This window comes from Setaria viridis, chromosome 9 (assembly GCF_005286985.2).
Source record: "Setaria viridis chromosome 9, Setaria_viridis_v4.0, whole genome shotgun sequence".
Classification (NCBI taxonomy): Eukaryota; Viridiplantae; Streptophyta; class Magnoliopsida; order Poales; family Poaceae; genus Setaria; species Setaria viridis.
This window is the reverse complement of record NC_048271.2, coordinates 30,479,005-30,506,002: the sequence shown is the minus strand read 5'-3', so window position 1 is coordinate 30,506,002 and position 26,998 is coordinate 30,479,005. Positions and strand designations below refer to the sequence as shown.

The 26,998-nt window shown below is 44.1% G+C and overlaps 1 protein-coding gene across 2 annotated transcripts; it reads right to left on the bottom strand.

The window, feature by feature from the left end:
* Positions 1–16,945: 16,945 nt before the first annotated feature.
* On the bottom strand, positions 16,946–23,347 carry LOC117835343 (alcohol dehydrogenase-like 4). 2 transcript variants are annotated; one of them, XM_034714701.2, is made up of 10 exons: positions 23,163–23,347; positions 22,914–23,050; positions 22,744–22,793; positions 21,233–21,576; positions 19,243–19,346; positions 19,075–19,150; positions 17,905–17,966; positions 17,671–17,766; positions 17,404–17,565; positions 16,946–17,222 (listed from the first exon to the last, which is right to left on the bottom strand). In XM_034714701.2, exons 1-10 carry the CDS (start codon positions 23,230–23,232, stop codon positions 17,106–17,108), a joined length of 1,218 nt encoding a protein of 405 aa, XP_034570592.1. In that variant the 5' UTR covers positions 23,233–23,347; the 3' UTR covers positions 16,946–17,105. The 2 variants fall into 2 exon arrangements, with proteins under 2 accessions (XP_034570592.1, XP_034570593.1); XM_034714702.2 differs by having other exon boundaries at positions 19,243–19,325; positions 23,163–23,346.
* Between the last annotated feature and the right edge of the window lie 3,651 nt (positions 23,348–26,998).

Sequence of the window (26,998 nt, the reverse complement as noted above, 5' to 3'; positions counted from 1 at the left end):
GTTGGACCTTAAACCCAAGTTGTGGGCACCCCCTCCCTGGTCGCCCCCAACCCTAGTTCACCCCTTTAATATAAACTCAGTAGCTGCCACCTTAGAAACTCGGGTTTTGTTTAGTTCTAATTTTTCCTTTGAGAAATTGAGATTGATTCATTGTAACTGCGGCGACAAGTCCTTTTACAGTGATCCAGGGCCCCTGTTCTTGTTCTCCTCGATTGTGTCGATTAGTCCTTTCGAATTGAGAGCTTGAACCCTTCTTTAGTTCATTCATATTTGCAATATCAGATTGCGTGTTTATACCTTCTTGCTTGTGTCCTTCGATTCGCTTGCAGGGAAAGCCTTCTCGGCGAGGTCAATCAAGTTGTGCTTGGTTGATAACCAACGGAGCAACGGTGTAGCGGTTGTAGGGATTCGAATCATGTCTGATTAGAAGCCCGAATCATTAACGTCAAGTCTCCACCAATCGAATTTATCACTACCTTTTGGAAGATCAGGCCAGTGCTACATCACCGGCCAATGGCGCCGCCCGGCTTTCCTCTCCCACTCCCGTCCGGCCATGCCTGTCACGCCCGCTGGCTCCTCGTCGCTCCCTCGCAACTCCCCTATCCTATAAAAGGCACCAAGGCCTCGCCAAAACTCCCCACCCATGAGCGCCCAAGCTCTACACAAACGCCGTTGCGCTAGCTCGCCGTGGAGACCCCCTCTCCACTCAGCGCCATCGCCTTCCCAAGCCACCAGCGAGCCTCCCGCACCTTGGTGCTGCCTCCCGAGCTATCGTCGAGGACATCCTGTGCTCAAATCCTCCTCTGCACGCCATCCCCACCACCCTATCGCCTTCGCCACTGCGCGTGCCCGCGGACGCCTCCGCGCACCACTACGCTACCGTGCACCGGTGTGCCCCTCGGCCCTATCCCTAGCAAGATGCAACCCAATGATGCCCGAAGCTTGCCCAATGCCTGCACGAGGCAAAACCGCACTTGGGGCTCCCTATCTCGCCTGCCCAAATGCTGGGAGATCCCCCGAAGCTCCTTACACCTCCACCTGCCAACCATGGTCACCGGCTGATGAGGACATCGCCATGCTGGACATACATGAGTCATGGTCTTCCCCAAGTTACAAGTCATCACCAACTCGGTCGTCACGTTCAGTTCAGATTCAGCCGACACCCTTGCACATTTTTGGCCATATCCCCCTCATACGACATCGAAACTTGGCGTTCTTTGATGCGTTGGAATGGGGACGATGATGTCATTCTTTTGGATCTATTCCAAGCTCCAGAAGGTTCGTGGATCATTCTGTGTGACCACGACAAGGTGCTACGTCACCAGTTTTGGGCCAACTTGGCCTTGTATCATGTCGGGCCTTAAGCCCAAGTTGTGGTCGCCCCCTCCCTGGTTGCCCCCAACCCTAGTTAGCCCCTTTAATATAAACTCAGTAGCCACCACCTTAGAAACTTGAGTTTTGTTTAGTTCTAATTTTTCCTTTGAGAAATTGAGATTGATTCATTGTAACTGCGGCGACAAGTCCTGTTACAGTGATCCAAGGCCCCTGTTCTTGTTCTCCTCGACTGTGTCGATTAGTCCTTTCGAATTGAGAGCTTGAACCCTTCTTTAGTTCATTCATATTTGCAATATCAGATTGCGTGTTTATACCTTCTTGCTTGTGTCCTTCGATTCGCTTGCAGGGAAAGCCTTCTCGGCGAGGTCAATCAAGTTGTGCTTGGTTGATAACCAACGGAGCAGCGGTGTAGCGGTTGTAGGGATTCGAATCATGTCTGATTAGAAGCCCGAATCATCAACGTCAAGTCTCCACCAATCGAATTTATCACTACCTTTTGGAAGATCAGGCCAGTGCTACATCACCGGCCAATGGCGCCGCCCGGCTTTCCTCTTCCACTCCCGTCCGGCCATGCCTGTCACGCCCGCTGGCTCCTCGTCGCTCCCTCGCAACTCCCGTATCCTATAAAAGGCACCAAGGCCTTGCCAAAACTCCCCACCCATGAGCGTCCAAGCTCTACACAAACGCCGTTGCGCTAGCTCGCCGTGGAGACCCCCTCTCCACTCAGCGTCATCACCTTCCCAAGCCACCAGTGAGCCTCCCGCACCTTGGTGTGGCCTCCCGAGCTATCGTCGAGGACATCTTGCGCTCAAATCCTCCTCTGCACGCCATCCCCGCCACCCTATCGCCTTCGCCACTGCGCGTGCCCGCGGACGCCTCCGCGCGCCAGTACGCTGCCGTGCACCAGTGTGCCCCTCCGCCCTATCCCTAGCAAGATGCAACCCAATGATGCCCGAAGCTTGCCCAATGCCTGCACGAGGCAAAACCGCACTTGGGGATCCCTATCTCGCCTGCCCAAACGCTGGGAGATCCCCCGAAGCTCCTTACACCTCCACCTGCCAACCATGGCCACCAGCTGATGAGGACATCGCCATGCTGGACATACATTAGTCATGGTCTTCCCCAAGTTACAAGTCATCACCAACTCGGTCGTCACGTTCAGTTCGGATTCAGCCGACACCCTTGCACATTTTCGGCCATATCCCCCTCATACGACATCGAAACTTGGCATTCTTTGATGCGTTGGAATGGGGACGATGATGTCATTCTTTTGGATCTATTCCAAGCTCCAGAAGGTTTGTGGATCATTCTGTGTGACCACGACAAGGTGCTACATCACCAGTTTTGGGCCAACTTGGCCTTGTATCATGTCGGGCCTTAAGCCCAAGTTGTGGTCGCCCCCTCCCTGGTTGCCCCCAACCCTAGTTAGCCTCTTTAATATAAACTCATTAGCCACCACCTTAGAAACTTGAGATTTGTTTAGTTCTAATTTTCCTTTGAGAAATTGAGATTGATTCGTTGTAACTGCGGCGACAAGTCCTTTTACAGTGATCTAGGGCCCCTGTTCTTGTTCTCCTCGACTGTGTCGATTAGTCATTTTGAATTGAGAGCTTGAACCCTTCTTTAGTTCATTCATATTTGCAATATCAGGTTGCGTGTTTATACCTTCTTGCTTGTGTCCTTCGATTCGCTTGCAGGGAAAGCCTTCTCGGCGAGGTCAATCAAGTTGTGCTTGGTTGATAACCAACGGAGCAGCGGTGTAGCGGTTGTAGGGATTCGAATCATGTCTGATTAGAAGCTCGGATCATCAATGTCAAGTCTCCACCAATCGAATTTATCACTACCTTTTGGAAGATCAGGCCAGTGCTACATCTAGTGGTATCAGGATTCCAGGTTACTCATGAGGTATACTATCATGTTTCCCCTTTAGATTTAGTTAGTGTCAGCACCTATAGTCCACCAAAGGCCCAAAAATATTTACACTTTCCGCCGTCCTATCGCCTTTTTAGCCTTTGCAATTTCCGTTTCAGGTTCGCTTTGTTGAGTTTGTGTCTGTAGTCGACTCTTGTTACTAGTTTAGTGTGTTTGTGGTTGTAGTTTCAACCGCTTCGCCATGCTGGACACACACTTGTCATGATCTTCCACAAGTTACAAGTCGTCACCAACTCGATCATCGCATTCAACTCGGATTCAGCCGACATCCATGCACGGTTTCGGCCATATCTCCCTCATACGATATCAAAACGAGGCGTTCTTTGATGCGTTGGAACAGGGACGATGACACCGTTCTTTTGGTTCTGGTCCTAGCTCTAGAAATTCGTGGATCATTATGTGTGACTACAACATGGTTGCATCACTAGTTTTGGGCCAACATGACCTTGTATCATGTCCGGCCTTAAGCCCAAGTTGTGGGCGCCCCCTCCCTGGTCGGCTCCAACCCTAGTTCGCCCCTTTGATATAAACTCAGTAGCCGCCACCTTAGAAACTCAGGTTTTGTTTAGTTCTAGTTTTCTTTTGAGAAACTGAGATTGATTCGTTGTAACTGTGGCGACAAGTCCTTTTACAGTGATCCAGGGCCCCTATTCTTATTCTCCTCGACTGTGTCGATTAGTCCTTTTGAATTGAGAGCTTGAACCCTTCTTTACTTCATTCATATTTGCAATATCAGATTGCGTGTTTATACCTTCTTACTTGTGTCCTTTGATTCGCTTGCAGGGAAAGCCTTCTCGGCGAGGTCAATCAAGTTGTGCTTGTTTGATAACCAACGGAGCAGCGGTGTAGCGGTTGCAGGGATTCAAATCATGTCTGATTAGAAGCTCGGATCGTCAACGTCGAGTCTCCAACAATTGAATTTATCATTACCTTTCGGAAGATCGGGCTAGTGTTACATCAAGTGGTATCAGGATTCTAGGTTAGCCATGAGGTATACTATCGTGTTTTCCCTTTAGATTCAGTTCCTGTCCAACAACTATAGTCCAAAAAAAGCCCAAAAATATTTACACTTTCTATTGTCCTATCACCTTTTTAGCCTTTGCAATTTTCATTTCAGATTCGCTTTGTTCAGTTTGTGTCCGTCGTCCAGTCTTGTTGCTGGTTTAGTGTGTTCGTGGTCGTAGTTTCAACCTCCCATCACAGTTTGATTTTTTCCGCCGCTATCCCATCCACCTTTATCCAAACAACAAGTCGATCCCCCACATTACTTGACTTGCCCCGCTAGCCGCCTTGTGTGAACTCTCGCCGCGCGAACCCTAGATAGGTTGCAAGCCGCATTGTGTCACCTTGGCATCGCAACCGTTCTTGATTCATCTGGTGAATACCTGTTGCTGCATACCAGGGAAGTTTGTGCCCTTATATTGCTTGCTAAGAAGCTTTTCTCAGCCATGATTGGCGTTGGAAGGATAGGGAAGCTTTTCCCTAGCCGCTACCGCTTTAGCAACTGCGTTGTACCTTGCCAAATCCTGATTCGGCGACCTTCCTTAAAAGATGCATAACTTTTCGCTCAGAACTCCGATTGAGGTGAATTTTTTTTAAAATTTTTAGAATGAAAAGTTACACATACAGTTCAACCCCTTTGGCATTTTTGCGATTTGCAGCTTTCCCAAAAAAAATTTCAGGAAGTGGGAGTTTTCAAGCCTCTAAGTTGTTGCACGGTTTTCAACAAACATGCCTGTTTTTCTGTAGACCACATCACACCTCTGTTTAAGGTGCAAATTTTTGTAGTTCCATCTTGTGTGATCCCTATTTATAGAAAAATATAAAAAAATAGTTGAGAAAAATAAAAAAGTGGCTTCCTACTAGTCCTGGAGGGAAAATCAGGGAAAAAAAATAAAACAATTGCATGAGTTCCTGGTTGCTTGTTCTTTAAGTTCTATCCACTGTCGCTCATTCCAACTTGTTGCGCTACATCTAGGGACACGTCTTAGCCAGCAATTGTGACTTGTACTTTGGATACTTATTGAACTTTGCTAATCTGCTTCGGCTATTAGTTTTTCCTTGCTACCATATTGTGCCTGCCCAAAGCTCCACATATACTTCTGTCAGTACAGTCAGTACAGGTTCTCCTTGCAACTTTTACACCCAAGCTTCACAACAGATTGTACTGCCCTGTTGGTTTTGGTAAGAACACTTGCAAGATGGTGGTAAGCCGTCTAAGATATTGCTTTCCACTTTCACCATCACCCAATAGTTGCTAGTTGATAGGGATAATACTTTTGGGTTGTCTTTTGCTAACTTCTAACCGTGTCAAGGAAAGGGAAAGGAGTGGAGTCCCCTTTGGACTTCAATGAGTGTGTGTCCAAGGACGAGTGTACGAAGCTTCTTGCTGACCAGCGCGCCTACATCGTGGGAAGTTTGATGACTTGATGCGCAACATTAATATTTTGGTTACCCGGATTGAACATGTTGAGCAACGACCTCCCCCAGTGCCGCCACGCCGACCCACCTCTCATGATGATGGTTTGGAGGATGATGATGATGCTGATCTTAATGATGATGCACATGACATGGACCGTCTTCGGCGTAATCGTCATGGTATGGGAGGTAATAACCATCACCGTGGTAATAATGATCCTTTTGCTAAAACTAAAATTACCATGATTCCTTTTGCTGGTAATGCGGATCTTGAGGCTTATTTAGATTGGAAACTTGTTGAACAAAAATTTAATTCTCATTTAGTTCCTATTGAGCATAGAGTTAGGCTTGCTACTAGTGAGTTTACTGGTTTTGCTCTTTTTTTATGGAATGATCTTTGCAATAATAATAATGCCAATGCTGTACCTCAGACTTGGAAATTTTTAAGATAATGTTTGAAATCTTATTTTGTTCCTCCTTGTTACCGACGTTGTGATATATATGAGGATGATGAAGATACTTATGCTAGATTATTTGGTGGTTTGAATCATGATATACATGATATTCTTGATTACAAAGATTGGAACAGGTTCAACCAATTATATCATCTTGCTCTTAAAGCTGAAAGAAAAGTACAGGGATGTTGTCAACAACACACTTTCAGGTCCAACCCTGGAAGATCTTTTCAGCAGCAGCGTTCCGATGTTGACAAGCCCAAGACTTCTGTTGCCCAGCCACCAGCGACACCATCTGCTACTACACATGCTTCCGAGGTGAGAAATTTGTATCCTGTGCAGTCCCAACCACAGAAGAAAGCTATGGCCCCTAGTACATCACCGAACAGCTCCAACAAAATTGTTTGCCACCGCTGCATGGGCATTGGACATGTCATGACGGATTGCCCAAATCATCGTGCTTACATAGCCACCGCTGATGGAACAGGATATGTAAGTGCTAGTGATGTTGAAGATGAATTGGTTCTTGCTGCTAACATTGTTGCAGATGAAGCGAATAAAGAGGAGGAGGTTGCCATTGATTCTCTGGCTGCCTCGACGGGTTATGAGAGCCTTCTTGTGCAGTGGGTGTTGACTTCCCAACTGGGACATGAGGAAGAGAAGCTCCAACGCTACAATTTGTTCCACATGTTTCTCATCGTCAAGGATCACCGTGTTCTCACCATAATTGATAGTGGGAGTTGTAATAACTTGTGAGTTTAGATCTGGTCGAGAAATGTGGTTTAACCACATGTGCGCACCCGCATCCATATCACCTACAATGGTTCAACAATAGTGGTAAGACAAAGGTAACTAGATCAGCGCGCGTGCATTTTTCTATTGGCTCATATAATGACTATGCTGATTTTGATGTTGTACCTATGCAAGCATGCTTTATTTTGTTAGGCCATCCATGGAAATTTGATGTTGATGCTTTACACCATGGCAGAACTAATAAATATACTTTTATGCATCAAAACAAGAATATTACTTTCCTTTCTTTATCTCCTGCGGATGTTAGGAAACATCATAACGAGCTTGCTGAAATTGTTAAGAATGGTCATGCATTAGTTCCATCTCACGCTACACATAATGGGATTAAATTAAAAGAGGGTGTTTATCTTGCCACCACTACAGCTACTGCTGCCTTATGTGATAATCATGATGCACCTTGCTATACTATGCTTTGTCGAGTTGTTTGTGTTACCGATAATCCTATGTCTTGTACTTTGCATCCTGCTGTGACTAACCTTTTGTAGGAGAGATTGATGATGAGATGGAGTCGAGGACGACTCCAATTCAAGAAGGGGAGGATGATGAGGACATCACCATGCTGGACACACACGAGTCATGGTCTTCCCCAAGTTACAAGTTATCACCAACTCGGTCGTCGCGTTCGTTTCAGATTCAGCCGATACCCCTACACGGTTTCGACCATATCTCCCTCATACGACATCGAAACGAGGCGTTCTTTGATGCGTTTGAATGGGAACGACAACATCGAAGGTTCGTGGATCATTCTATGTGACTGCAACAAGGTACTATGTTACTAGTTTTGGGCCAACTTGGCCTTATATCATGTCGGGCCTTAAGCCCAAGTTGTGGGCGCCCCTCCCTGGTCGCCCCCAACCCTAGTTCACCCCTTTTGATATAAACTCAGTAGCCACCACCTTAGAAACTCGGGTTTGTTTAGTTCTAGTTTTTGTTTGAGAAATTGATATTGATTCGTTGTAACTGTGGCGACAAGTCCTTTTACAGTGATCTAGGGCCCTGTTCTTGTTCTCCACGATTGTGTCGATTAGTCCTTTCGAATTGAGAGCTTGAACCCTTCTTTACTTCATTCATATTTGCAATTTCAGATTGCGTGTTTATACTTTCTAGCTTGTGTCCTTCGATTCGCTTGCAAGGCAAAGCCTTCTCGGCGAGGCCAATCAAGTTGTGCTTGGTTGATAACCAACGGAGCAGCAGTGTAGCAGTTGCAGGAATTCGAATTGTGTATGATTAGAAGCCCAGATCGTTAACATCGAGTCTCCACCAATTGAATTTATCATTACCTTTCGAAAGATCGAGCCAGTGTTACATCACGTTCCCAGCCATTGAGTCTCGGATAGAGGATATTCCCGTGGTGTGCGAGTATCCTGATGTGTTTCTGGATGACTTGCTAGGCATGCCCCTAGACAGCGATATTGAGTTTGCCATAGAACTGTAGCTGGACACAGCACCGATATCCAAGAGGCCATACCGAATGCCACCTGCAGAGCTGGCAGAATTAAAGACCCAGTTGCATGAACTGTTAGAGAAAGGTTCCATTCGCCCAAGCACGTCACCTTGGGGCTATCTAGCTCTGTTTGTGTAGAAGAAGCATGATAGTCTGCGAATGTGCGTGGACTACCGACCCCTCAAATCGGTAACTATAAAAACAAGTACCCTTTACCCCGCATTGATGTTCTCTTTGATCAGCTAGCCAGAGCCAAAGTGTTTTCCAAGATTGATCTCTGCTCTGGTTATCATCAAATCACGATCCGGCCATGCGACATTCCTAAGATTGCTTTCTCTACGCGTTATAGATTGTATGAGTACTTGGTCATGTCCTTCGGGCTTACAAATGCTCCATCCTAATTCATGTATCTCATGAATTCGGTTTTCATGCCCGAACTTGACAAGTTTGTCGTGGTTTTCATTAACGACATTCTCGTGTACTCCAAGAATGAGGAGGAACATAATGAACACCTCCGCATTTTTCTTCAACGACTAAGGGATCACCAGTTGTATGCCAAATTCTCCAAATGCGATTTCTGGCTAGATAGTGTGAAATTCTTGGGATATACCATATCCAGCGAAGGTATAGCAGTTGACGCAAGCAAGGTACAGGAAGTGATGGATTGGAAGCCACCCACTTCGATTCCTCAAATCCGAAGCTTCCTTGGTCTAGCAGGCTACTATCAATGATTCATTCCTGATTTCTCGAAGATAGCTAAGCCAATGACTAAATTGTTGAAGAAAGGAGTCAAATTTGTGTGGAGTGAAAAATGTGAAGAAGCTTTCCACGTGTTGAGAAGACTGCTGACCTCTGCACTGGTTTTAGCATAGCACGACACTACCAAGCTGATGACGTCTATTGTGATGCTTCTGGCACTGGAATTGGATATGTTCTTATGCAAGACAACCGAGTCATTGCCTACGCTTCATGTGCATTATGACCACATGAGCAGAATTACCCAACTCACGACATAAAGCTAGCAGCAGTAATACATGCTCTAAAGATGTGGAAGACATTATCTTATGAGCACTCATTGTAACATCTATACCGACCATAAGAGCCTCAAGTAAATCTTCACCCAAGCTGATTTGAACATGCGCCAAAGAAGATGGTTGGAGTTGATTAAGGATTATGATTTAGAGTTGCATTATTATCTAGGAAAGGCCAATGTAGTTGCTGATGCTCTTAGCCGCAAGGCTCATTGCAACTGTCTCTCTGCACATAAGTTCACGGAGACCTTGTGTTCTGAGATGAGAAAGCTGAATTTGGAGATTATTCCTCACGGCACATTGAGCCACATAGCTATCGAACCCACCTTGGATGACCAAATCATCTTGGCACAGTTGGAGGACAAGGAGAAAAAGCTCATCAAGAAGAAGTTGGCACAGAAAGATGAGGGATACAAGCATTTCCGACAGGATTGGAAGGGAGTAGTATGGTATGAGGACCGACTAGTTGTTCCCGCCAATCCCGATCTCAGAAAGCAAATTTTGGATGAATCACACCTTTCTAAATTCTCTATTCACCCTGGCAGCTCCAAAATGTACCATGACCTCTGACAAAATTTCTGGTAGTCTGGGATGGAGCTAGAGATTTCTAAGTATGTGTCGGAATGTGATACATGTTAGAGAGTGAAAGCAAGTCACTTGAAGGTAGCAGGTACACTTCAACCGCTACCCATACCCTTATGAAAATAGGAAGATATCAGCATGGACTTCATTGTTGAGTTACCCAACCCTTCCCAGAGGCACGATTCCATATGGGTCATAGTGGATAGACTCACTAAGATGGCTGACTTTCTCCTAGTAAGAACCACCTACTCCACTCACAGATATGGGAAGCTATACCTAGACCGTATCATTTCCTTACATGGAGTGCCCAAGACAATCATCTCCGATCGAGGCGCCTAGTTTGTAGCATGTTTTTGGAGCATCTGCACGCTGCACTTGGCACCAAGCTAATCCATAGTTCCACATACCACCCTCAGATAGATGGACAAACAGAGAGGGTAAATCAGATTTTAGAAGATATGCTACATGCTTGTGTCATCCATTATGATAAGAATTGGGATAAGTGTCTACCATTAGCAGAGTTCTCTTATAACAATAGCTACCAAGCTAGTTTGAAATGGCACCCTTTGAAGCCTTGTATGGGTGAAGGTGTCGAACTCCGCTAAGTTGGTCCTAGGCAGGAGAAAGAACAGTCTATGGACCCGACTTGGTGACTGATGCAGAAGAGAAGGTGAGAGTAATCAGAGAAAACCTTAAAGCCGCTTAGTCCAAACAAAAGAGTTATTCTGATAAAAGGAGGAGGCCGATACAATTTGAAATTGGTGATTATGTATACCTCCGATTTTCACCGACTAAGGGCCTACAACGATTTGGACTAAAGGGAAAGTTGGCTCCACGCTACATTGGTCCATATGAGATTGTGGAAATATGCGGACTAGTGGTGTATCAGATCAAACTCCCCGAGAAGCTTGCAGTGATACATGACATCTTCAAGGTCTCACAGCTTAAGAAATGTGTTCGAGTCCTGACGGAAATTCCTGAACAAGAGGAGCTTGAAATCAAACCCGATTTATCCTATGTGGAATTTCCCATCAAAATCCTCGACCGGAAGGAAAGACACACTCCAAGACAAGTGGTGAGAATGTATAAGACCCAATGGAGTCATCACACCGAAGATGAAGCAACATAGGAAAAGGAGGAATATCTTAACACGCACTTCCGCGGTCTTCTTTTCGATCACGGAGGTACGTACACAGCCACACCTGTCTCACTTTACTCGAATCTTGGGGTGATATTCCTTTAAGGGGGGTAGGCTGTAACAACTCTAGTTAAACTAAACTTGGTTAAGCTTGAATAGGAGACTTAGACACTAATCTAGCAAGTGAAGGTCAAATTTGCCCTTAAAAGCTCAATTTGGGGTCAATTTAAAACTTGAAATTTTATATAGGAACTTGAATTTTTGTCAATCTAAGAGTTGTAAAACTTTACAAACCCAACAACTTTCCTTATTATCACTTTGATTGATCTTGAGGGGAAGAGGTTAAAAAACTAGAATTAAAATCATTAGCAATTCAAAATCACTTCAAAAACTCAAGTGCTGAAAATAGTGAAATTCCTCAAATTGGCAGCCCTGTTTCTCACAAATTTGTTTTTGAACTCGAGCCAAACCCTTGATAGAAGTTTGAGGGCTACGAGTCTACTACAACTTTGACTATTTGACCCTGACCCAAAACTCCCCAGAACCTTTTCAAAAATGGATTCAAAATTAGCTAAAACAGACAACTCAGCCCAAAATGTGAAAATCAGCTAAGTTTGAATTTTAGGCATTCGACCAAACTTTGAGACCTTGGATATGCAAATCTAGCCTGATTTTGAACCCAAACCTTTTGTAGCAATTGAAGTCTGACATGAGGACAACAAATCATAGTTTGGAAAAAATTCAAAATTAAATCAGTTCTAAGCTTGGCTCCCTTCGTAGCACCGCATCGCACCACCTTGCTAGAGCGCGCACACCGCGTGCTCCCGCGCACTGTCTGTCGTGTGGCCACGCTTCACCGGTGAGCCGTCGCTGCCCTATCGCCGGTGCAATGGGACGGCACGACGCCCGAGCTAGCCAACCGCCCGACGAGTTTATCCTCCCCTCTGGCGCACTATCTCCTTCGCCCAACCCACGCCGTTCTTATCTCCTTCGCCCAACCCGCGCCGTGCTTCGCCCCACCTTCCTTTGCCACGGTGATGCCGCCCGGTGGACGGCTCCGCCTCCACCAGTCCGCCGCTTAACGAGACAAAACAAAGCCTAGCTTTGCCAACTGCTCCGCCCGCCAAAGCCGCTCCTTCGCGCTCACTATCCTCTCAGGCCAATGGCCGCAAGATTGCCCATGAGCCCGCATCCTCCCTCACCAGTGAACATTGTCGTCCAATGGTGCCGCCTGGTTTTCCACCTCCGCTCACCTCCAGCCATGCCCTGCACGCCCGTTGGCTCTGCCTTGCAGCCCTGCACCTCCCCGGGCCTATAAAAGGCAGAACTGCGCCACCCGAGAGCTCACCGCTCCATCACCCCCTGCCTACTCGTCTACTCCGCAAGCCGTCATGCTACCCCACCGTGGAGAGCCTCTGCCCACGTAGCACCGCCACTCACCACCGCCCCCGCTAGCTTCGCCGCCGCCGCGCCGCGATGCTTAGCCCGCCGTCCTTTGCCCTCCAGCGACGTCGCCAGCGCTGGAATACCAGAGCTCCTCGCCGCCGCACCCACTTTTCATCCCCAAGTCCGTTCACCACCTACTCGCCATCACTGCCGCCCAGCTTGCACCAACCCTGCTCAAGGTGAGCACACACACGCGCTCGTGCCCTTGGTTCCTCCTTTTGCGCAGTAGTTCGCCGGGATTTCGCCGAACTTGTCGCCGGCCGCCGCGAGGGCCTTTTCACTTTGATTTCTCTAGGGGCCTCAGTGTAAGTTTGAGGGACCTATCTGCGATAATTCGAAAACCTTAAGAGGCCACCTGTAAAGCTGCCAGCGCCTGTTTGATTTAAGATTGATTTAAATAAACTGAACTTTGGAAATGCATAACTAGTTCTAGAAAATTCCAAGAAATGTCAAACTAGTTTTGTTGGAATCCTTAAGATGTGTAGTTTCACAAAAAAATATTTGTACACATGTCACTATTATGTATTGTTCTCTAGGTTTTAAATCTTGTTTAAGCCATTAAATGCATAGTAAATCATATAAAAAATGGTAAAATTGAAAAACCATTGTTTCATTAAGCTAGTGCTAGGAAAACATAATGCTTCTGCAGGAGACCGAGTGAAACATGCTTAATTTTTTGTACAAGTTTAAATGAAGGAAAAATATGAAAATAGGTGTCCTTCACCAAAAATCATGGAAAATTCACCAAAGCCTCTTTTGCACCTATGTAACTCACTGTTAAAGGCAATAAACTGTCTTTGTAAAACAAGATAAAAATAGTTAAGTGCTTGCTACCTTAGGATAATGAAATAATTTTGGTGATTTTTGTAATAACCAAATGGACTCCAAATTTCTACATTAGATTAGGAATGGTAGTGAGAAGTGTCTGTAAAAGTTTCACACCCATAGCCAATCATATGCCGCTGAAATGAATTATGGAAGTTAAAGCTAAGGAAAGGAAATAGAGACAAATTAAGTAATAATAAGGGTGAAATGGTAATTTCAGAAGAGGTACAGAAAAACATTTTGAAATAGGATAACTTTCCAAATGATCCTTAATAAACCCTAGAGTGACCCCACCTTTCTTTGTGAAGTCTAAGTTGTAAAACCTTATATGGGTACACAATCACCATCAAAGTCAACTCCGGATTTAATATCACAGCATACCTTACTGCATGAAGATAATGAAAGTTTAGAACATTATTTAGGTGAATGTGGTCGAAATGCAATTTACGCTTCAACAATAATTCATGTTTTGCATCCTGCATATGAAAGCATGGAAAATTGAACTTTTGCATATGCATCTCATGTAGAAGCGAACCTCGCAGACGGAACGTACGAGTTGACGCTTGCTGAGGAGGAAGGATCTGTCGAGCTGCACCATGTCGAGGTCGAGCAGGAGATCCCAGAAGCTTTCAGCGACCCACTAACTAACATAGTTCAGGAAGACAAGCCCCGAAACGTATCCTAGTTTTCTACATTTATGTACTGCTTATATTGCTTATGTTTGTGCATTTACGTTCATAGGAGTTGCTTGAAACCCTAGTGGCATGATCCTAGGTAGCTATGTGTTGAATACTAGCATGATAGGCCGAGTAGTTGCTGTGCTAAATAGGACTCAGTAAAAGTCGAGTGATTTCCTGTCACTCGCAAGCTATAGGAGTTGCTTGTTTTACTTACACTCCAACCATAAGGATGATGGACGGGGCCAAGCTTTGGTTCTGTCTTGGTGAAATTTTTTTTCCCCGTCTATCTAGGAAAAGATGTTAAGGTCGAAATGTGTTTAGAGCTGTGATCAAGTATTTGAAAGTACTAATCTCATACCTAGTATCGGATAGGAAAGCCTAGTACTTGATTGAATCGAGATGTGGGCATACTCCCTGCTCTCTCTTGAACAGAGTTCCCCTGATGCATCATGTGGGTACAAGTGCAGTCATGGTACGGTGACGTTCTGGGATCGTGGAGCCTTGTATCCAAGGGAAGTGATCCCTGACCACGTGCTTGGGAATTGATGGGGACGGCTGACATGTGTGAACCCGTCGTGGTACGCAATGTCGTGGGATTAGGTTCACCTTGCAAGGTTAAGAAACTCGATTCAAATCATTTGTCTCTCATAGTTTGAGACTGCTTGACCCACTTCTGCACTGAGTAAGAAGTGAAACAAAGGATGATGAATAATACTGATGCTTGATTAAATTGTTGTTCAAACATGCTTGCTTAGAATAAGTGCTTACCTAGAATAGTTAATCGACTAGAACCTGATGCTAAAACTCGAAAGTAAGGATCTACTTTATCTGCTTTTGGCTAACAAACCCCTCAGCTAAAAATCCTTGCATGTCTAGGAGTCGGTGGAGTAGTTGCCACCCGACGGGTAAGTCTTGTTGAGTATTAGTATACTCAGCCTTGCTTGTGGCTTTACATTCATGTAACTTAGATGTCAATGTTTTGGCTGCTAGCGTCACTTGGCCTACCCAACTCCCTCCGGGTTGGCGGTTGAGTGGGATCCCTCCTTGAACGGTGAGGACAAGGGTTATTGATGTCATGATCGACTTCATCATGATATCGTGTATCGACGTTTAGTTTCCGCATGTTTTACTTTTTCGTTGTTTGAAACCGTCCAAACTCTGTCTGAATTTCTAAACTCTGATGTAATAAATTGTTGAACTATGTTAATGTTATGGGAATGTTGTAATCTCTTTAACCACTCACCTTCGTGTGAGCAATGCTTCTCGATCCTGTATATGTAGTTTATCGGAGGAAATCCGACGGTCGACTAAGTTGACTGGTTTAAGATGCATGATTGCGTGTTAGGCAACTTAAATACACTTTAGCCAGGTTAATTTAGGCGGTTCCGCCACAGATGATAGTTGTACCAGACACACCAATCTGACAGCGAGTTTCTTCTCCTCTCTTCTCTTTTCTCTCCTTTGTTGTTATATGAGCTGAACATGGCTGGTGCTCTCTTGGCTCTTCAGCACCTCTCTCACACACCTGAGCAAGGTATATAAGAGGCTAGGGTTTGCTCCCAAACCCATCTCCACTGTCCATCAAGGTGGCAATCAATGGGTCACACGCTACAGGCCGTATTGGGCTCTTGGGCTTACTGTTTCTTCATGTGGAGAGACATTTAGCCGAACACTTGCATGTGACACTAATTAAATGACAGTAAATCCCTCCTATTAATGGACATAAATATAATGGAGATTCTACGACACGAATATACTCCCTCCATCTTGAAATACAAGACATCTTAGAGATTTTAGGACATATTAGCAGGAGTAGCAAAAGACGTATATACTGAGGAGTTGTGTTGTCTGGCTATTTCAATGATAACTTATTTTTAGTAATAATCCATCAATTAGCCACCTTTTATCTTGTCAATTTTGGAAAGAATTAAATTAGCAATCATCCAAATATGCATACAATGCGATATTTTAATGATTGGATGCCTTGTATTCACTAGTAGAGAATTGGGCTTTAGTCCCAGTTGGTAGGGTGCAAATATCCCGAAAATCCATCAGAGATAAACCAACCGAGACAAAAGGGGGATCTTTTATCCCGGGTCACTCAACCGGGACAAAAGACCCCCCTTTTATCCCGGTTGGTAATACCAACCGGGATAAAACGGGTCACCCACGGCCGGCGCTGCAAAAAAAAAAATTCCCGAGCTCCCAGGAGGTGCCCCCCCACGAGTCACGCGATTTTTCACGCGAAATATGTGCGTGCGCGGTTCGTGGGATTCGAACCCACAACCTCCAGCCTCACATGTAGCTTTCTTGCCATCCCACCTACACACCACATCTGACTATGTAGGGGATGCTATCCTTTTGTATTAACTCATGGAGGACCCTTTTATCCCGGTTGGAAACACCAACCGGGATAAAAGACCCCCTTTTATCCCGGTTGGTATTACAAACCAGGATAAAAGGGTTCGAGGATTTAATCCTCTTCTAGTCACCTTCCAGTCACCTCGTTGGGGACCCTTTTATCCCGGTTTGAAACACCAACCGGGATAAATGACCCCCTTTTATCCCGGTTGGTATTACAAACCGGGATAAAAGGCTCTTGACCCTTTTATCCCGGTTGGTGTTTCAAACCGGGATAAAAGGCCTCTCAGAGTCTTTTTTTCCCACTAGCCTTTGCAACCGGGATAAAAGGTCCCGGTTGGTGAGCCCCCCACCAGTGATCGAGTTTTAGTCCCGGTTGGTGAACCTTTTATCCCAGGTCAACTTTAAACCGGGATAAAAGGGGACATGGAAAGCCAATTCTCTACTAGTGATTACAGGATGGAGGGAGTACAAAAGAAGCAAGCTGTATCAGAAATGATAAATATTATGTCCTTCTGAATAAATGTCTCAAACCGCACACATTTTTACAATAGATAGCACCGATGCACATGTGTTATACAACTCAGCACTGGTTAAAAAAACTCTACATTTATTTTTGTAACATAAACAGGGCTAAACTCTCCATCAGAAATGGAGCACGCACCTAAGTGACTTGCCTTCCTCCAGAAGCTGGATGGCCTTGTTGGTGTCCGAGAAGGGCATCTTGTGCGTTATGAACCCATCAAAATTTACCTTCAGCTCCTGTTGAAATAACAAAAGAACAACTTACCATGAAGCAAAAACTAATTTGGCACCTCTTTAATTCATAAAAGGTCTCACAAAATAAAACTTCCTGTGAGGGAGAGAAATAAAATAGAAGGACAAAATATGGTAGAAAGTAGAAACTTAATTTTACAGCAGAAGATGCAGTGAGTAAGCATACCCCACTCATGCACTTGTCCACGATGTCAGGCAGCTGGGACTTGCCCTTGAAGTCGCCGAAGACACAGCCGGTGATCCGACGGCCGTCGAAGAGCTCCATCGGGTGCAACGGCATCATCTTGGGTGTCGCATGGATCCCCAGTACCACCGTCAGGCCCCAACCCTGCATATAATGTAGCCGCATCCATGACTTTCAAAGTTATAGAGCTAGATAGATAGGTATAGATACAGATACAGACAGATAGATCGATAGATAAGCTCGACATACATCATGTGTGGACAGGAAAGCCTCTCTCAGCACATCATTAATCCCGGTACACTCGAAACTGTAGTCGACGCCCCCATCCGTCATCTCCCTGATCACCTGCGCATCAATTCAGTCCTGCTTAACACAGCACACTGTATAAAGCTAACCAATGACAAGGTTTATTCGCAAAAAAGAAAAATGAAAAGCTTGATATACATTTTGTTGCAAAAAGAATAAAAAGGCGTACGTATGTACCTCATGGACCGGTTTGTCACAGGCCTTCGAGTCGATGAAATCCGTGACGCCCATCTCTTTCCCTGAAGACACATTTCAAGTCAGCGTTAAGAATAGATGATTTTAAAAAATTCCATAGCACCTTCTTGTTTTTTCTTTTGCGAAAACACCTTCTTGTATATATGTTAAGTTCGTTGTTAGTCAATATCTAGTAGATCATCAGCAGCACCGAATATCTCTGTTGTAGTGTTTCCATCACAATTAGCAGCTTTTCCAAAGAAAAAGAACTGCAATTTTCACGGGCCGGGTAGACTTCTATAGCTGCAAAGTTCTGCTTGTACCCACTGCATTTAATAATTCGACCTTCATCACGCAGATTTTCCGTTTCACGCAGACATTGTACGCGATGTAGCGCAACTTCAAACGAAAAAAAGGTGGGTTCAGCCAGGCAAGGCTTCAATGAATTGACAAATTACAATTACGTTCTGCTAATTGATAACACACATGAAGGTTCGAGCCCTTTTCTGTTAAAAATTTCCAAAAAACCGCTATCTACAAAAGCAGTGACAAGGTAAAACAATTTGACGAATTTTTTTAGTCGAAAGTTGAAACAGATATTATTTGAGCATTTTCCTTTGGGCTCTTTTTGTGAGTTTCTTTTACCGCAACTTGCTGTGTCCTTTTTGTTCCCTGACAGAGACATGTGGGAACATTTTCAACGAGAAAGGCAGGGCATGCATGGGACACTCGTTGACCCCATATTGGAAAAAGAAACGAGCACACGCTAGGTTGAACAAAAAATGTCATCGTGATTTTCCTCAACTTCAACAAAACAACTACCTCCGGTTCAACATAAAGTGGCGTTAAAGGCAGAGCAAGGCCTTGCTGACAGGAGGTAGAAACTGAGAATAGAATTAATTGACAAGTTTGAAATTATGTGTTGCTTTCTTCTTAATTGGTACTATTGGCATACTCTGATTTTTCAGTTAGAAAATAACATCCATCACATGGAAAAGATATATGCATGCTGTTGGCAAGGTTTTTAATCTTTGCGTTTTGCATGAGAAAATTTCAGTTGGGATCTAATCCATCATTGTTTCATCACTTATATCAAGGATGTGAAAATGGCTAAAGTAGGACAAATTGCCAAAAGAAAGAGAAAAGATATAGGGAAAAGACGTGGCTGCGCACCTTTGGTGAACTTTTCGGGGTTTATATCTACACCAATGATCCGAGCTGCCCCACGTAGCCTGGCACCCTCAGCAACCTAGAAAATAGTTAAACACATTTTATGGTAAGCTTAGATCGAGAGGTAAACCTCCTTTTAATTTGGAGGGAAAATGTTTAAGTTTTACTGACCGCGAGACCAACAGCACCAAGCCCAAGTACTGCCACTGTGGACCCCGTAGAAACGTTTGCAGTGTTCCATGCAGCCCCAACACCTGATGCCAAACAGAGGACAACTGAAACAGTTATTTGAATGATCAGTAATGGATAAAGTTTCTCTGAAGCGAGCTCATGGTAGTCTCGCGCACAATGTGGTGAGAACTGGTCAGTTCACATGAAAAATTCCTGTAGAATTATTCCTATTCATTATTTGTCACGAACCCACGAATGAGACCGCTGCAGTCTTTGTCGACCTACAGACATCTTCAGTAAATTACGAGCCTCCTTGGACATGGATGTGTGTTGGTACCACGACAACGATTTCATCCCGCAGGTAAATTGTTTTCATTATACAAGCCCAGTTCATATCGATTGCTACGTTGGTGAGGCACTCGTAGAAACTTCTAGAAAGTTAGAGACAGTGACAGGATGAACCGTCACAATCACAATTACTTCCAAATAAAGTGACCTGTAAGACTAGTCTAAGGTCTTCCTCTTTTGCGATTACAACCAGTCTAAGATCAAAAATTATATCCTGGGTACAAGAAAAATTCTAGGACTTTAGCTTTTCATAGCATAGGGAGTATATTTTGAGTACACAAATCTTACACAACTGGACGCTGATTGATTAATGCGACCTTACTCCGTCCCAGGAGTCCCAAATTACAGGTCACTACTGGAAAATACGGCATTAATCCCGGTTGTTTTTTCAAAAAAAATAAAAAAAATTGGCCCGCCCGCGCTACGCCACCCACCGGCCTTCCGCGGCCGCCCGCCCGCGCCGCGCGGCCCGTCCGCCTGGACCTGCACCGCCCGTGGCCGCCTGCCCGGACTCGCGCCACCTCCTCCTTGCCTTCACCGCCCGCGGCTTGCCCGCGCCGGAGGCCCGGCCGCCTGCTTGGAAGAGAATGGGAGAGGAGGAGAGAAAGAGAAGGAAGAGGATAAGGTGCCTGGAAGAATGGGAGAGGAGGAGGAGAGAAAGATAATGAAGAGGGGGGCAGCGTGGGAAGGGACCTCGGGAGGAGGGAATCTTTTGTAATTCCAACCGGGGCAGGGGGTGTCGGTACGATATTTCTAACTGTTACAACCGGGACTGGGGGCTTTAGTCCCAATTGGTCTTTACAACCGGGACTAAAGCCCTTCCTGCCGGTGCCCATCGGGGCCTCATTTTTGACTCGAGACTAAAGACACTTTAGTCCCGAGTCCAAAGTCAATTGGGATAAGAGTACCTGGATGGAAGGTCAGTTCTCTAGTAGTGGATCGTTTTAGCTTTTTTTAGGTGCACATATGTTTGTATGCATCTAAATATATAGTGTATGTCTAGATGCATACAAACATATATGGATGAATCTAGAAAAGCTAAAACAACCTATAATTTGGAGCGGAGGGAGCAGTGGGTATAAAAGTGTAGTTGTAGAGTTAGCTTTGCTTCCAAACGTCAACAGATGTATCCATTTGCATTTTTTGACCAATTAAAATGTACTTTTTATACGCTTGGTTGTCAAAGTTTACAAGGGTTTAAACCCTCTAGAGGCACGAGAACCTATGCTCTCAAACGAAGGTACAATGATGCATGACTCTGAACGATGCCTTCCTATGACTCCTAAACACACAGGATGACACAGGATGGTGCAGCGGCCACACCATGTCCACGTCGTCGCATGTCAAATTAGTCCAGCGCAATTTGCCACGTCAAATCAACCAATTAATTGTTTTCAAAGCTACTTCCTCCATTTCAAATTATATTATAGGTATTTTAATTTTATCCTAAATCAAACTTTTCTAGCTTCAATCAAATTTATATAATACACAAATATTTATAGCATCAAACTTTTTTTAATCTTGTCAGGTGTGCATTTATTTGATATTGTATATATATTAATCTATTTTTCTATTAATTTGTTCAAATTCAAATAATTTATAAACAGAGAGAGCAAAACGTACAGGAAGCTGATTCCTTTACCTGTGGAGATGCCGCAGCTGAGGAGGCACATCTTCTCCAGCGGCGCCTTGGGGTGGACCTTGACGGCGCAAGCCGCGTCCAGCACGGTGTACTCGGCGAAGGTGGACGTGTTGAGGAAGTGGTAGACCGGCCGGCGCTCGCCGGACGACGCGTCCACCACGGAGAACCTCGTGCCGCCGTCGGAGGTCATGGTGCTCTTGAAAGGGTTGACGCGGTAGGTCCCGCACAGGTTTGTCTTGCCGGACTTGCAGTAGGCGCACGCCCCGCACTCGCCGTTGAAGATGGGGACCACATGGTCGCCGGGGGCGAGATCCTCCACTCCGTCGCCCACGCTCTCCACCACTCTGGAGCCACAAGTTACATGTCGCCGTCAGGGGCACGTTTGAGGGGCTGTCGTTTATATTAGTGCACACGTATCCATCAATAAGTCTTAGTGAGTTGTATGTGTCCAATCTTAATTCTCTAGCAAGCACCAACTGTGTGATCATCATTGTGTTTTATATCTATGATATGATGTTACCTCTAGTGAATAATTCACTGCCCTCCGACCAAAAGATATAATAGATGATGGTGCCATTCTTATAATTTTCAACCAAACTTTCGTCGCCCGATTACATATTCATCCAGATATTTGATTTCGTCACAGGGAAATGCATGAAAACAGTATTTGCAGATTCATCTCTACATGGTCTTTTCTTATCTGTTCCTTGATCAATGAAGCATCACTAGCTAACTAGTACAGCAGTGCATGTATGGGCTAACAGAATCTGTCGGTTGATTAAAGCCAAAAGCAGATCGACTAAAGCTAGCCATGTGAGCATTAATTGCCAACAAATTGGTTCTTCGTCTCCATCTGTTGCCTGCAAATTATGTTGGATGTGTATGCAGCACATGGTTGGCCTAACAGTACCCATGCATCCATCCAGGCTATCAAGGCCAAAAAGATCTCTCATCTCGCCAAGATGTAAACGTGACTACGTGAGGATCCCACGGTCTTTTCTGTTTGAAATGTTTGTAAAACATATAGAATTGTAGGGGAAGCTCGTTTCAACTACTATGCAAGGTAAAGTTTATCATTTCCGTGCAAAATATGCTAGGTACACGTTTCGAAGTTTGCGGGTGCATGCTGGCGCTGATCACCGTTTGCCCAGGAACTTTCTGCCTAGAATGTCAACATGCTACAGTTCATGGCACTTTACAGAAAAGCCCCAAAAATTTCGAAATTTCTGACATTCTTAACCTTGAAGACGCCTAACCTCGTAGTTGCAACTTGAAAAGCTGAAAATGAACCTCAACTTCCAGTACAAGTCAACGTAACGGTTTGCGCAAAAGAAAAACAGAGAGATAATGCTACAAAAATTAAATAAGCTCAGACAAACTCCAACAAGTGGAGGGTTTACGATCTTTCTCAAAATAACTTTTGTTAAAACATACGTATATGTCATAAGATAAGATGAGGATATATTATAAGAAAAAATAGAGAGAGGAGGCCGGGGAGCAGGATTACGCACCCGGCTGCCTCATGGCCGAGGATGCGGGGAAACTTGCGCTGCTGTTCGTTCTATCACGTCAGATATGAACAGCAACATGGCCGGCCGGCAGCACGAACAAATAGAAAAGATTAGTCAAGGGATCAAGTAAAGAATCAAGCCACCGACAACACGAGGCAGTACATATATACCTCTCCTTTCAAGAAGCTGAGATCGGTGTGGCAGATGGAGGTGAAGAGCAGCTTGACGCGGACCTCCCGCCGCCCCGGCGGCGCCACCTCCACCTCCTCCATCGCCAGCGGCTCGCCGGGGCCCCACGCCACCGCCGCTGCACGAGTCAAACCAAACACGGTCAGCCGCCGTTCATGGCCGAGCCGGAGAAAAATTAAGAAGCAGGGCGGAAGAACAATTAAGAAGAAGAAGCTGATGAAGGCCAACACCTTTGCATTTGATGGGCTTTCCATGGGTGGAGGCGCCGTTCGCCAAGCTGCCGTTGCCGTTGGACGCCATGGCGCGCCTTCGATCGATGCCTTCCTTCTCTGGTTTCTCCGCCTTGCTAGTTTTCTTCTCAGCGAGAGGAAATTAGTGGAGCTCTTGGCTGTTGTGATGGTAGCGAGCGAGACAGAGGGAGGCCGGCAGTTTATATAGCCAGAGGCAGGGGAGGCTAGAGGAGATCGATGCTACAGCTACCTTTTCCTTCTCTTGTCCTTTAGTTTTCTTGTATGGTACTATGGTCAAAAAGGGAGCTGGTGGGGTCTGTTATTTTTCCTCATCGATATTGTGCTTATTATCTAGTAAAAGGTGCAAATCGATCTGTTTTTCTTTTTGCATCGTCAACAAAGACTCATCGTCAGTATCTAAAACAAGAGACACTCATCGTCACATATTCATGCCATATTTACTTTTCGCTCAAAGTATATTTCATTATTTATGCTAATGTATCTATGGACAATCATATTTTCAGCCATACAAAACAAAAAAGGTCACAATAAGCAAGGGGCTAATCTATTTTCGGCTATGGAATTTCCATCGACGAGTATTACGTAAAGCTACCGTGCTGCACGCTTGGGCGGCCCCTCTGTAAGAGACTAGAGACATAAAGTTCAGGCATTCGCATGCGCGGATTGTCAGCGAAGGAACAGACATAAGTTTTCTCGTAGGTATCATGTGAAGCTGGTCTCTGCTTCTTTCAACTTGGCCTCCTTCCAGTCGGAGGATGTGATCTGTCCTCCTCAAAGGGTGCAACTTTGCCAGACTCACCATCTTTTTTTGTTCGCCGGAGAGCATGCATAAAAGTTTGTAGGGATGAAATAGGGATATGGATAATCCAATTATCTGATTTCACATCCGACATAACAACATTCATAGTGTTGCGGCAGCAGTGGCGACAGACAGAGGTTGGTGCTCGTCAGTGTGTGCATATTCTCGGGTGAAAGCTTTAGCTCGGTTCTCGAACATTTGCAGACGACGACGACGCTATGGGCATCGGTTTTCTTCTTGAAGGCGTTGCCGAGAGGACCTCAACCTTACTGGACAGGTCTAGGTGAAAATCAAAGAACCGGCTCGCTGGTTCGGACAATGGTAGCATCTTGACATTGCTTTCCTCTTGGGGCGTCATCTTGGAGTCTTTGGGATAGCGATACTATGACCAGCTTGGAGAAATGGTGGTGACCTATTTATTTTTAGTGTGCTTGATGTGGAATTGCTGGAGTTCGTGGTAAAGATCGACTTAGTGTGGTTTCTAAGCGGCAGAGATTACCAGGTAACACATGTCTGTCACGCAGGACGATCCTAACATCAAAAGTTTCTAAGAAAACAGCGGATGTGAGGTGTTTGTTGCTGCACGAGGATCAAAGCAAGGTTGAAGCAAGGACATAAAAAAACTAGTTTTTTTTTCTTAGTCTCTTTATTTCTTGTTTTTTATCCTCAGTTTTAGTCTCGGAGTCTAAGTACTCGTGTATCTTTTGGCCACGTTTACATATGTGTCTTCTTTGTGGTCGTAGACATTCACTTGTGAATGTTCAAGACATGATATTTTTCTTAATCTTAAAAAACAACATTCATATTCGAAACATCTATAATCAATTGACAAATGGGTACCACAATATTTTCGAATTAGTTTTTGAAAATATGGTTTCGGTACGATGTGTGGAAAGTGAAATTCCTCTATGGAGACAGATGATATCCATATCTTGATATAAAAAAGATATCTTATAGCCACACTTCTACTAGATGTGTTGTTATTCATATTAGTAGTTTAAAACAAAATACAATATAACTGGGAGATAGACTGAGGTATTAAGGTGTACATATTCTTAATTCACCTAACCCGATATGTGATTCCAATATTAGCCTAATTTTTATATTTGTTTGTCCACAACATGACTTTAATAGATAATTAAATGAAAATTTTCAAAAATAAAGACTAATTAATGATGTTTTATTAATTTAACTCATAATTGATAAAAATACTAAATCCACATTTTATTTGAATATTTACTTTTAAAATCATAATAATATTAAATTGATGTTTGTTTTATTAGTTTTATTTGTTTTTTTCATAAATAAGAAATATCTTTACTTTTAAAGATGAAAAATTAATGTTTCACCATGCTGTCCTTTTGTTTTCTTGTGTGGTCAAAAAAGGGAGCTGGGGCCTGTAATTCTTCCTCATCAATATTGTACCTAGTAGCTAGTAAAAGGTGCGAATTGATCCCTTTTTCTGCATCGTCAGCAAAAATCCATCATCATATATTTTATGACATGTTTCTGTGTTAGCTGAAAGTATATTTCATATATGATGCTAATGTATCAATAGACAATCATACATTCCGCCACACAAAATAAAAAGGTCCTAATAAGCAAATCGAAGACGTCACTGCTTGAGGACTCGGTATTAGTACTGGTTCGTAGACTACATATCTCCTAAAAAGGGGTGGTCTTTTATCACGGGTCCCTCAACCGGGATATAAGACTCTCTTTTAGTCCTGATTTGTAAAACCAACTGGGACTAACGGGGCTGCCATGCCAGGCGGTGGACATACCCCTTTAGTCCCGGTTGGTGTTACAAACCGGGACTAAAGGTCGCCTCTTTAGTCACGGTTTGTAAAACAAACCGGGACTAAAGTGCGTGCGTACAGTGCCATGCAGGTGCCTGCATGGTGCCTACAATTTCGTGCATATCTCACGTACCCCTTTAGTTAACCTTTAGTAGTTGAGAAGTTTCCTTTTATAATGAAATCAATCAAACTAGTATTTAAACAAATCAAACAAGTATTTAAATGAATCAAACAAGTATTTATACAAATACTATACAATTCTTAGCGTACTATATATACATACAAATCTAATTAGCGTACGTTATTCCATATATATACAAACTAAATCAAATTATATATATATATATATCTACGATGATCTTCCCGTCGAGGTGCTAGGAGCGTCTAATTTTCGTCCATCGTAATGAAAGTCTCCTTGTGAATTTACCACCTCGTCCACCAGGAATCTAATGAGACCTTCACATATTACCGCTACTCTTTCCTTCTTCAAGAGTCCAATTGAATATTCCACATCTGTAATTTGGATATATATATATGTGAATTTTACACGAACAATTGTAGAAAATAAATAACTATTAATAGTTTTATTTTACATACTTTAAATTCGTGCTCCGTGACCTTGATGGTCTTGGGTCCCAATAAATTGTGCATGTGCTCAAAGATATAGTAGCCACATAGATTATCATTCCCAGGTTCCTATCTTAAGCACTATAGTCGGGAAAAACAATTAAATTATCAAATATTCGTGCTATAGAATGTACAAAATGTGCAAACTTCATACGTACCGGGAAGTCTGTTCTCCATGTAATTTTTTCTTTGAATTGACCTGATTTGTCTGCCCTGATGAATTCTCTCCATGCTCTGCGGATTAAAATAATGAATGATATAGTGTTAGGTGAAAATTTAGGAAACAAAATTTTGTATGGAGATAGAGGTCCAGAATTATTACATGTCTAGCGTGTATTGCACGTCTTGGTACTCCTTCGGATCTCTCCTCAACAAATCGAAGATAGTGACGTGACTTCGATCAATGTTAATAATAATGAGGATCCAGTGGGAGCTGCGTACGTAAATGTTCAGATATATATTAAAGCTAACTAACATTAATCAGGAAAATAAAATGAAATAGATGGTATACACACACTTACTTGAAGCACGTCCGAATTAGCATCCTACATAAAATGGAAGATGCGCATGCAAAAAAAATGATATGAGCC